Source organism: Anas acuta, chromosome 4 (assembly GCF_963932015.1).
Source record: "Anas acuta chromosome 4, bAnaAcu1.1, whole genome shotgun sequence".
NCBI classification, from domain to species: domain Eukaryota; kingdom Metazoa; phylum Chordata; class Aves; order Anseriformes; family Anatidae; genus Anas; species Anas acuta.
The window spans coordinates 13,347,305-13,359,127 of record NC_088982.1 but is presented as its reverse complement, the minus strand read 5'-3'; the positions used below and the strand labels follow the sequence as shown (position 1 = coordinate 13,359,127).

Here is an 11,823-nt window from a genome sequence, read left to right as displayed (position 1 = left end):
GCCACGTATTCAGATACTCAAAACTACCATGTTTGTATTTTGTAGTAGGCATAGGCTTTATTGGATGCAATCTGTAACTTTTGACATTTTCACTCTGTGCAGAGTAAAGAATGATACAGCTTGTTGCATATAATGTATAGGTATACACAAGTCAGAAGAGAGATAGCAAAACACATTTATCACCATATTTTTTACAGAGGCCATTCAGATTTTACAAGATAAAAAAGATCTCTTTCCCAAGACTGTCCTACATGGAAATGATTCATGATACATCTTCCTCCCCTTAAATATAGCACAATAAATGGCTTCAATGCACAAGTAAATACTGATGAGAAAGAACTTACTGCTCTCATGACATTAAAAAATACCAAGCTGTAGGATGTAGAACGCTGATTGCTTTGCAATTAAGTCAAGAGTCAAAAGCAGTTTTTCCATCTGACTTAACAAGAGGAAGTTTATTGATTCTTAGCCATGGTTGGTTTTGAGACCCCCTTTTTTGGATACCAAATTGCTCCCACTTCTAGTACTTTGAAGAGTTTGCTTTTAATATTGTCTGTCCTTTGGCTTTGTTCTGATGTCTCAGAACCTCCATTTCACTGCACAATCGGCATTGTTATTATCTCTTTGCACCCCCAAGTAAAGCTCTTTAGCTTTTTTTTTTCTTTTAATTATTATTAAATCATCTTGATCTCTAAAGTAGTTGTCAAGGATTAGAAGTAGAGGTCATACATCTGCAAAATGATCACTGTGTACCAAAGTGGTGTGATTAAATAAAAGCCTGAAACAGTGTAGATGCTTTTGCACAACAACAATTTTCTTTTGACCTGTTCTGCGCACTGAGAGCTGGACTTTAAGTATCATAGGTGTGGCTCACTGACAATTATCACTTTTTATTTACTTATCAATGTTTACCCCTTTAGCTCTGCTCCAGCTTGTAGCCTTCTTACCAGCTCTTTCAAAGGTTGAAGTGTGCAGGACTCAGCGTGGTTTCACATTTGATAAAATGAATGCTATTGTCTCCCTCTGCAGCAATGGACATACGCATGTGCATTTGTTGGAAAATATTTCCATCACAGCAGCACAAAAAAAATGCATAAAATATACAAGTATGTATATACCCCATTCCATAGGAAAAAATGTCAAAAGTTTTACAAAGCATGTAGACAATTTCATTTTTTTAATTATCATACCAGTCCAGGAAAAGCAAGGAAAATGAACACATCACAAGGAAAAAGAGGATCCATACTCTAAATCCAGCATTGTTTTTGATGGCCTGTGAGGAGAAGATTATCTTGATTACTCTCACCAGTAAAAAGTACAGTACATATTTCAAAAAAAGACAGCCCATGATGACTGTTAGTGGCTTCAGAACAAAAAACAAAGCTGCCATTACTTTCAGGTGAATAAAAGTCAGGCTGGTTGTACCACTTTAGATTTATCACACTATAGCTTCTCACAAAATGTTAAAGTTGGTGATTTAAGAAAATAAATCCAGATCCCAGATAATACAAAAACATCCGAAACGTGAAGAACTACGTCAAAGTGTACGTGCTTAAAGGTTAAGTTCCAAAAATGAAGCTCTGTGATTAGTCAGTCTAATATCACTCTAATAAATCTCTTGTGATTTAAAAAAACAAATAAAAATCAACACAAAGAAACTGACAACAGCTATTTCTACCGATTGCTTTAGGACTGTCTATCACATATTTCACCCTCAAAGCAAGTAGAGCAAGGAACAACTACAGCAAAATGCAGCAAATATTTTTCTAGGACTCTCCTTCCCAAAATTCAGACTGACAGAAAGGAGGAAACCTGCTTTTCTCTCTCATTTTCCAGATTTTTACATGGAACTCTTCATGTGATATAAACATTAATGAGAGTTAATTTTTTAATGACCTTTTCCTACTGTTTCTCAGCATGGTTTGGGAAATTTAGTTCCACATACAAATATGAAAACCAAAGCAAAAATAATGTAAGTTCATACCATCTCACGAATACCAACTTTTTCTATGAACACTGGGACAATCTGTTGACCTGTCTGTACCTTTCCAGTGTCCTATTTAATGTCAAGTGCTTAAGAGTCACACATAGGCATGGTAAGTGTATGCTAAGTATTAGTACATCTACTGACTTAATTCCTTAAAAAACAACAAAAACAGCATCAGAACTGAAAACTCCCTCACATCTTCCCCACGATCTGCCATACCACCATACCTCTTGGACAGCTGCTGAAAATAATAGTCTAAATCTTTCCTACTCTACTCCAAGAAATATGGAAATAAGTTCCCAAATCAGACATTTTAAGCACCGAAGTTATGCTTGCTAATGATTGATGCACTTTTCAGACTAGCTGAGCAGTAGCTAAACTCAACCTTGAATTACATTATTCAATGTGCTTTCAGGAGGAAAAAAAAAAGAAATAACTAAGCCAATTACTCCAGAGGCTAATTTGGGAGCTCAGTTTTTATTGAAATCGCAGCTCCTGAAGGAAAGCATCATCTCATTCTAATTAGTAGGATAACGGGACAGATTTGTTTACTAGGTGCATGTGAGATGCCTTCCGCATGGTAAAGAGACTCTTCTGGTAATGCTTAACGTTTAACTCCAGATTCAGCAATTGCAGAATTGTCTTCTGATTATTTTTTTTTAAATTAAAACAAACAGAAAACCCCACAAAATTTCAGATGAGCTTAAATGCATACCACACAACCTTCACGTTTAAAAATAGGTAGGGCCAAGCAGATTTCTGCAGACTCATTTAGTTTCAGATCATGGTTAGTAAGACAAGCAGAGTGAAATGTGTAAATTAGCTAAGTGCATTCACAATTTTTTTGAAATCATGTCCTGATTCCCCAATACACACAGTATCATGCATTAACTTTTACATGCTGTTTACAGTAACACTTGGGCAAAACTGAAATTCAGGAGAAAGAAATGAATTGAAAAACACAGCTTAGACATTACCTCTCTTATGTCTTCATTGCCTTCTTTGATATTCTCTGTTGCACCCACAACTAGTTGATGGATATTGTCAATATCAGTTTCCTGTTTTTAAAAAAAAAAAAGAGAGAAACAGTGACAATGTTTAGAAAAAAACATCTGTAAGGATTTTGGGGACAAGCAGAACTCAAATATAAAATAAAATCTGGTATTATTAACATCTTAGCTTTATTTATACTTTCTTCAATGATGCAAAGGCATAGAGGCAATTAAGTTGCAATTTTTTTAATGTGTTGTTATGAGCCTGAACCGAGGCCTCTAAGATCAATAGGAAGTCTCCTGTTTACCCAGCATCAAATCTGGCCTTATTTTTGTTGGCTGTCCTGGAAGAGGTGCTACCATTTACAGAAAATAAGCTATTAAATAATACAGTTAGTAGAACACTAATTTTGAGACAGAAGGATCACTGTAACACACAGCACTTTCCATTCCCAGTATACACTGATACGTAATGGTAGTAATTACCATCTTGATTTTGCTTTTGGAAAAAAAAAAACAAAAAAACAAAAAACAACAAACCAAACCAAAACAAACTTTCCCTTCACATTTGTGCCAAAGTTCGTTACTCTCATGTTTACATCTTGCACAGAACCAAGACCAAAACACCCCCAGGAAAACCTTCAAGCATTAAATTACACTAACCTGTTGCAAGACTTTTTCAGTGAATATCTCTTGCAATCTGGAGATTTCTACCACTTTTCCTTCAATTTGTCTTGACAAAGAACAGAAATATTCCATTAGAAATTTCTACAAGCATTACTCACTGCTACAGCTTTAGACCCTCCAACCTGTTCAACCCAGCAGGCTGTTCAGCAGGCATGGCTCTGTTAGCAGTCGTATGTGGCGGTAAGGTGGGATGTCTGCACTACGGGAACACAACCCCGTGTACACCCCTACAGTTAATTTCCAGGTTTTACATGGAATTGGGCATTCCTGTTTTGTCTCTTCCTCCCCCACACCGTTACAATTCCTGCAGCAAGGTGCCCAGCAGCAAATGAGTGGATGTTATCCTGATTACGGGACCAGCACATGCAGCAACCTGGCAATAAATGGAAAACGGTACCTGACTTCATCAAACAGATTGTTCATTTCTCCAACAAGCCTCTGGTTCTCCTGTTCAAACTGCAAGAGAGGGGAAAAAAAAAAGTCTTGTTAGAGTTCACAAGCTTGGACTCAGTGAACTTTCCTCAGCCCTCAGCCCTAGCAAAGCAACCTTCACCTTCCTTTACAAAGATCTCCAAGGATGACTATCATTAGCTTCAGTGAACAATATGAGTCTGCACATTTATCGTTTATCATGTTTATCATTAACATCATAGTGTTATCATTCTAACATTTGTCAGTTATCCTCCCATTATGAACCAAACCCAAAAATAATTTGCAGATTTTTCTTGAGTTCTCTGCACTAAGCAAAAATGTAGAGGATGAATTTTGTCCTTTCTCATTTTAAATATTTGAGTGGGGAAAGATCTCATAGCATGTGACACCTTTACACCATCATTCACTTTATTCATGTTCTACCCATGGCACAAAGTTAACAGCTTGCAGATTTTGCTGTAATATGAAATATTTTGATGTCTACTACTTCATACTTTACCAATGCATTGGCTTGATTTATTCCAGCCAGCCTCTTTCATTTAGAACTACACTTTTGGCACTACATTTTTCACGTGTGAGCACAAACACAAAACCTCATACAGGAAAACAAGCTTTGATTTTCTAGATATACTTCCCTGTCAGATCATTTGGGATTCAATGTGGAACGAGCTATGGTGCAGCAAGTACGGTGACAAGATTTGCTTTAGATACGCTGCTAGAATACAGCTGAGAAAGGCATCACATCACAACAGTTAGTTGGAAGCGGCATTGTAAGGACTGCATTTTAAACAGGACCCATTACCACATTCTATGGTGGGATTTTCCAGGTGCCTAAATCAATGAGCTCAATCCTGCCACCTTGCCAGCCAGACAAAGGAACGAGCCCCACAGTGTGCTGCTCCCACCTCCCCAGGCTCTCAGGTGTGGGCAATGTGCTCAGATCACCATCACCTGCCCCTGCCAAAAGGTTCCTGCCAACAGAGTATCTCGTCCTGAAAGGGTCACAAGTCCCCTTCTGGCTGAACAGAGGGGAAGGTTAGTCGAGGTGTTCTACCAATTAATTCCCCACGAGCAAAAGCTCAGTACCAGCTGGACGTGTGGTATTTGCACGTTCCTCACAAAGCTAGGAAAGCCCTGTCTCTGCCACTGCACAGAAGTAGCACCCAGGATACATTTATCCTGAAATTATTACCCACTACGTGCCTCTGACAAGCCTCATTTCTAAATCCTGAGTGATATATGCAGCAGCCTGAATACCAGAAAACAGGATTAAAAATCCAAAGGATGTGACACTGGCACTGTGCAAGACAGCAAGCCCAGTTCTAATGCAGTTAATCTACTTATTTCAAACTAGCCTACATAACACTTCTGGATTTCGGTGTAATTCAATCAAGTTACAATTTCATTAGCAGTATACAGGCAGCATTCCTCTCAGTCACCTTGCGAGGTCTCATTATCCTTCTTGGGACAAAGCAGTGCGTTGTCAGAGACAAAAACAGCAGCAGAGCAGCACTGCTTACAGATCAGACTCTATTTCCAGTCTGTGCAGTAGTAATTGCTCACCACCTGAGCAAAGGCCCAACGCTTGAACTTGCAAGAAAATGTTGTGATGCCCAGAGAAGACAGTAAGTATTTGAAAGGAACTGTTATCTTTTGAAAAAAAATGAAGGGACGAGGAGAAAAAATAATGTCTGAATCACAGAGAATTAACAATAACAAAGGGGGTAGTGCTGCATAACTGGAAGGCAAATGAGCTTTTAGAACAGTAATACTGAAGTAGCTAAAAATGAAGTACCTAATATTTCAAGGTAATTTAAATAACAACGCAGTTCATCATTAGGATGCAACATGTAAATTGGTGGCTAGTTCATACAGGTCATCTGACCCACAGCTTACTTCACAGAGCCAATCTCTAGGAGTAACTAATTTACTGTTATTAGACTGCTATGTTTGGTGACTATATATTGTGACATCCTCCCTGCCCCAATCATTTCATCAGCATCTCTAGCCCGATTCTTTTAAGATCTTCCTTCTACAGCTTGTTCACCTCCTTGTACATGTTGTTCCACGTGATGATTTACGCATTCTGTTAAATGATCAAAAATATTCTGGTTTAAACTTCTGCCATATCTAATACTTTCATAATACCTACAGAGAGAAAGAAAAAGACAAGTGTACAAGAGTTGGACTCGATGGACCTCGTGGGTCCCTTCCAGCTCAGGATGTTCTGATTCCACTTGGGGTACAGTGGAAGACCTAGAGGAGCCATGGAAGGATTCTTCTTGCTCCTATCTCTCCCTGAGTACATCATCTCTCCTGTACACAAGCTGCTGCTCGTCTGATTTCATGGGATGACATTTTAGCTCCCTGACCACTTTTTTCCTGAGTTTTCTACTAAATCAGTAAACTGAATCTCACCACAGGAGCACACGGTACAGCTGAACCAAGGGAGAGCCGACAGCAGGAGCTGAGCAAAACTTCTAAACTGCCACAGAGTAACAGAAAAGAGGGGAAAAAAAGAAAAAAGGCAAGCCACCTGTCATACCCATCATCTTCATCCCCTCCTCACAACCCAAACCATCTCTGCTGTGTCCCACACTTCGTGCTGTAACATTTCTCATCTTGCTTCAGTCCCACCAGGCCCTCAGCGAAGCACTACCTGACTCCTTACTGACAGCAAACTACAGGTAGAGCTGCGTGACCTAGGGGAACACGGTTATGTTAAAGAACAGAAATTTGTTACTGGTGAGTGTGAAATGACACCTGTTTCAACAGGGTAACAGTTAATCTCTGAGAAAATGGTTTAGTCTTCTAGCAGGCAGTCTACATAATAATAATAATAATAGTAATAGTAATAATAATAATAATAATAATAAAGTTTTTCTATTTCTTTTGAAATACACCTTTCTGTACTAGAGGTTCACTAGCTGCCTGGCTGGCAAGAACAACTTGCTTTTCTTGGTTAAAGAACTAAAGAAAGTCCAAGATCCCTGATGCTATCATGCAGTGTAACTTCCACTGTGGGGCCGAGTCCTCAAGGCAGGAGCCCAGCCCCGTGGGACTGGTGTGGGACAGCGAGGAACATAATGCACAGCTTCCTGAAGCCCCACTGATGCCCACCCTAAAGATTCAATGGTTCTGCTAAGTACAAAAGTACCGGTGTTACAGTACTCTGGAGTGTCGTTATCACTGCTGTCTGCGGCATCTCTACAGAGCAGAGCATTTGTTAAAATACTAATGCAGTGATACGTGCTTCACAGCAGCACATGGTTAATGGTGTCTCACCACTCCTTTACATTGACCCCGCTGTAAGTCTCTGATTTTAGGGGATTCACTTCAGAGCAAAACCAAGGAACGAGGCAATAAAATGGATCCATGAGCTTTAGCACAGAGCTGACTGCACAGACATTAAGTGACTATGTGGAGCCACCAAGCTGTAATTGGTTTCCTGACTTCTGTACGAATAAGTATTTCTCCACAAATATTCAGCATAAAAAAAATCCCTATTCTGCTGTCTTAGCAGAATTGAGATGATAATTAATTTAGGAGGCAAATTTTCAATAAAGAAACAGTGAATGCTTTTAATCCCTTACAAATAGCACAAATCCACTTGAGAAAGTACTATTTAAAAATCCCTTTGATATCTGAAATCCTCCACTGGCACAGATTGCTTTTTAAACTGCTAAATAGCCTTTGCAATTTGAAATTAGGGCTGAGGGACGGCACGGCTCCGACAGCAGCAAGATGTGGTGACACAGCCAAGTGAACAAGAGGTGAGAACAGAAGGACACGTCGCCTATCGTGTGTCACAAAGGGATTTACATGATGTGAACATACAGCAAGCTCTAGCAATCAGTACAGCTCAACGATTTATGGCTTGTTAAAGTAGCCTTTTTTATGGCAGTGAAATATTCTGCTACCAAGATATAAAGTGACTGCTTAAGACATTTCTCAAAGCCTAATGCATTGAAAGAATCACAGTTCTGTTTTGTTATCCCATGAGATAAATCATGAAATGTACTATACCTGAACTAAAGACAAAAAAAAAAAAAAAACCAAGATAAAAAGTCAGAAAACTGTAGATTTTCACAGCTCAAACAGCAGAACCACATATTCCCCACCCTACACAACCGCAAGACATACGCTCACAACAACTATGAAAACATTCACGTACCTGTGCACAGAGTTATAGAGTGAAATTTACTGTGCAAATCACACAACAGCCTGCAACTGATGTAAAGAACTCTTTGGGTAGAATACTGAAATAAGTTGCTGCTGTAACAACACGATAGTGCTTTAATTCATTATTTTATCCGCAGGAAGGATCACGGAACCATGAGTGAGAATTGTTCGGTACAATTTGACGCAACACATTCCAATTTAAAAATCAATAACAGCAGTTTCTTACACTTTAACCTACCCTCTTCTGAGAACTGCTAGGGTTTCTTTTAGTAACTTAAATGGACTTGGTCCACTCTTCACAAATCAAATGTTTAAAAAGTAGAAATTAACTTCTCTGTAACAGCAAACATAATGCAGAGGATAAATAATTAGTCCTTTTAGCGGCACAATTTCCAAAAGCTGTAAAGGTTCACTAAGAGTTCCTAAAGACCCTTAAATTCCTGCATTAAAAGCACAATAAAGTCATTAAGTATTGCATATTACTAGGAAGTATTTACTTAAGCAATGAATAAAATCAATGCACTTTCAAGTACTCAAATCATGTCCCAGTTACACCTATAATTTACACCTTGGATCCAAATTTACACGAAAATTAGAATAATGGCTTCCAGTGGCATTGAAGTCCATTAAGAGTGAGGTTACACAGTATCCAACTTTTACTAATAAAGGTCAACACGTAGCTATAGCTTGAAAATACACTGAAAGCAGTCTTGCTGTGGAATAGTCACTACATACATCCCTAGCCTTTGCAAACTATAGTGTTCCTAAACCCTAAAAAATTAAAAAAAATATATCTTTTTAGGTCCACAGAGCAGAATAATGGCTTGCTCAGCTTTGAGTATCAACATATTACTAGCAAAGTTTACATTTGAAAACCTGTGGTGCACACATACGTATATACAACTCCTGATTTACACTGCAGCAATCCCAATATATGCAATCCAATCCAACTGTAAAAAATTACCTGACAAGAAATTACCTCCATCAAGGTCATTAACTATAACTAGAATCAAGCAGCTCGCTTCCTACTTGGCAACTTACTGGTGGAGAAAGAAAAACTACATATTAACAGTGCCACGAATGCTGACTCACTTCTTTTTTAAGTCTTAATCAATGTATACTCCTTCCAAGGTATAATAACATGGAAGCAACCAATGCTTGTTAGCTTTCAGCAGAGGTGGAAATGTATTCTGTATTTCTTCATAACTGCCAGAATCGTAGATTTATGCTCACTATAAGAAGAATCATAGAAACCATAGTAAAAAATAATAATAACACAAAGCATAGCATGGGAGAGGTCTGAAAGGACAACGATTAATAATGCATTTTTTGTCTAATGGTTTTCCCCTAGAAAGAGCTGGGCAAATGCCTTGCAATAAGCAGTTCAGGACTGAAGGACTTCTGGGCTCCTGAATCTCCAAGTATTAAACTATAAACATAGATTTTTGTGTTACTTTGGCTTGGAACCATTCCACTTCATGAGGCAATAAAGAGAACTTATTCCAGAGAAGAAAAAAAAAAAAAAAAAAAGTCCCAGGTTATCTCCAGGTTATCTTCCTTCACTCAATAACAGAAATAGAACAAAACTCACAGATCTAACAACTCACGTAAGTCGTGAGGTGTGCTGGGCCTTACTCTAAAAACGATAAAGGGATGCAGTCATTCCCAAAGAAAGAAATGCATTCATTCCCAAAGAACCACGGCAAAGGCTGTAGCACACTTAAATCTCACTAGAGCGCGAGGCTCACAAAATGCAGCCTAACATTTAGCAGTCAGTTATTAGCAAGCACTTTCAGAGTTGTCACCTCTGATGCTTGTTACCTCCTGATCCTCTGGAAGCTTACACCAAGGGGGCTAATAATGTGGTCCCTGAACACAGAAAAACAAAGGTATGCGACAAATTCTGTTTCGAGAGAAAACACAAAGCAGGAATAAGCCTTCTGATTTCAGACTGGTGCTCAAGAACAATGTGATAACATCAGGAGCAGCCTCTGAAGAGCCTTTTCTCTTTGACAAACCAAAACCATACCGTAATTATATGCAACTTACTCATCTCTGACGGGAAGTGATGCTTGCTCTGTTTGGGAATATCTCTAATCATTGCCAAGGAAGCCTCAGATATTCATGATGCAGCAGTCCTGTGCTGCAGCACACCATGTTGAAAACTCTATGGCCACTGGCTACTTGTAAGAAGTTTTTCTTTCTATATATGAAACAATACAACGTGTGCTAATACAAAGCGAATCTGGAGCCACGTTCAAAACAAGAAATTGTAGGAACATCAAAAAGCCTAACAGGTTGTCAGCAATCACTTACGTCAAATTTTGTAGCATATCAGTTCAATTGCAAACAGAATTGGAACAAACAATACATAAAACTGCTGATAGTGGGGGATATACAGCAAAGCTAAAAATATATGAGGTTCTGCTGTGACTGAAAGCCTGTAGTTATTCCTTCTAATAAAATCAATGTGATTTTGATCAACCTAGAAAAGAAGAATAAAATGAAATACAGCTATTTGTGTACTAGAAGTAGTCCAAGTCAAAAACAGCCACTCACAAAATCTTTATTGTTCATATTTTTTTTAATGCATTCCCAATGCTGCCTTCACTTCCACTGTCTCCTGACTAAGAAAGCATTTCATAATTATATTTTTTTAAAAATAATTTCTCTTTCAAAGGGCACTTCCAATTGCTGAAAAAATAGTTGGTATTAATGTCATGGCTGCATGCAAATATTTTGCAACTTTATATATTAGCAGCTCCCAGAAGAACCAGGAAGCCATGTATAAAGGCATATCTTGTCGTGGCATTATTCTGCATAAAATGGAAGTTGTAAATGAACTTGGGTGAATTTGGATACAAATGGATACAGCAGAAAATATAATAAAATGGCCAGTAATGCTGAAGATACACTTACCATTTGTATTTCCTCAGGTGACAGTTCATCTTCACCTTTGCCATCTCCCCACAATCCAAGGTTAGACTGAGCATCAGGCAGACCCCTGTCTGTACAAGAACCACCAAAAGCTTGAGACAATGCAGGGCACTGAACAGTGAAGTAAAAAACATTTTTCATGATTTCAGAATTCCAATGAAATCGTTAATGTCTCATTTCCTACTAACCAAGATTCACCATATAGTTACAGCACAAGATTACACCAATAACCTTTAACTCCTGAACTGGGACAGAGGTGTACACATTTGATTATGTGAACTACAAGAAGTTGCACTAAAATATTGACAGCAAAACACGTAAAACAACTCACAACACACTAAGACTTGTTAGGGCAGAAAATACAATCACATTTGAATTGTAACAGGAACACACAATTTTCAAAATGACAGCCTGTACGCAAGGCTATTATCTTCCACTGAGATTTGACAGAACCACCAGCTCCTCATTCCTCAGAAAGTAAGCACAGACTCTCATAGATTTTTTGAGCTAAGTTTGTAGGACAAACACTGTTCAAACTGCATAACACAATACATATCCTACAGCACTCTGTGCAAGGGGTCCTCCTTCATGTAACAGGAGTCAGAT

At 38.5% G+C, this 11,823-nt stretch overlaps 1 protein-coding gene across 1 annotated transcript in view; it reads right to left on the bottom strand.

Annotated features, from left to right (window-relative positions):
- Window positions 1-31: 31 nt before the first annotated feature.
- The window catches only part of STX18 (syntaxin 18), a 64,873-nt gene continuing 53,081 nt past the window's right edge, over window positions 32-11,823 (bottom strand). Inside the window, exons 7-11 of the mRNA XM_068679903.1 lie at window positions 11,200-11,288; window positions 4,064-4,122; window positions 3,643-3,712; window positions 2,965-3,045; window positions 32-1,273 (exon numbers count right to left, since the gene is read on the bottom strand). Of these exons, the coding sequence (XP_068536004.1) occupies window positions 1,178-1,273; window positions 2,965-3,045; window positions 3,643-3,712; window positions 4,064-4,122; window positions 11,200-11,288 (395 nt within the window). The 3' untranslated portion in view covers window positions 32-1,177. The remainder of the gene's footprint in view (window positions 1,274-2,964; window positions 3,046-3,642; window positions 3,713-4,063; window positions 4,123-11,199; window positions 11,289-11,823) is intronic.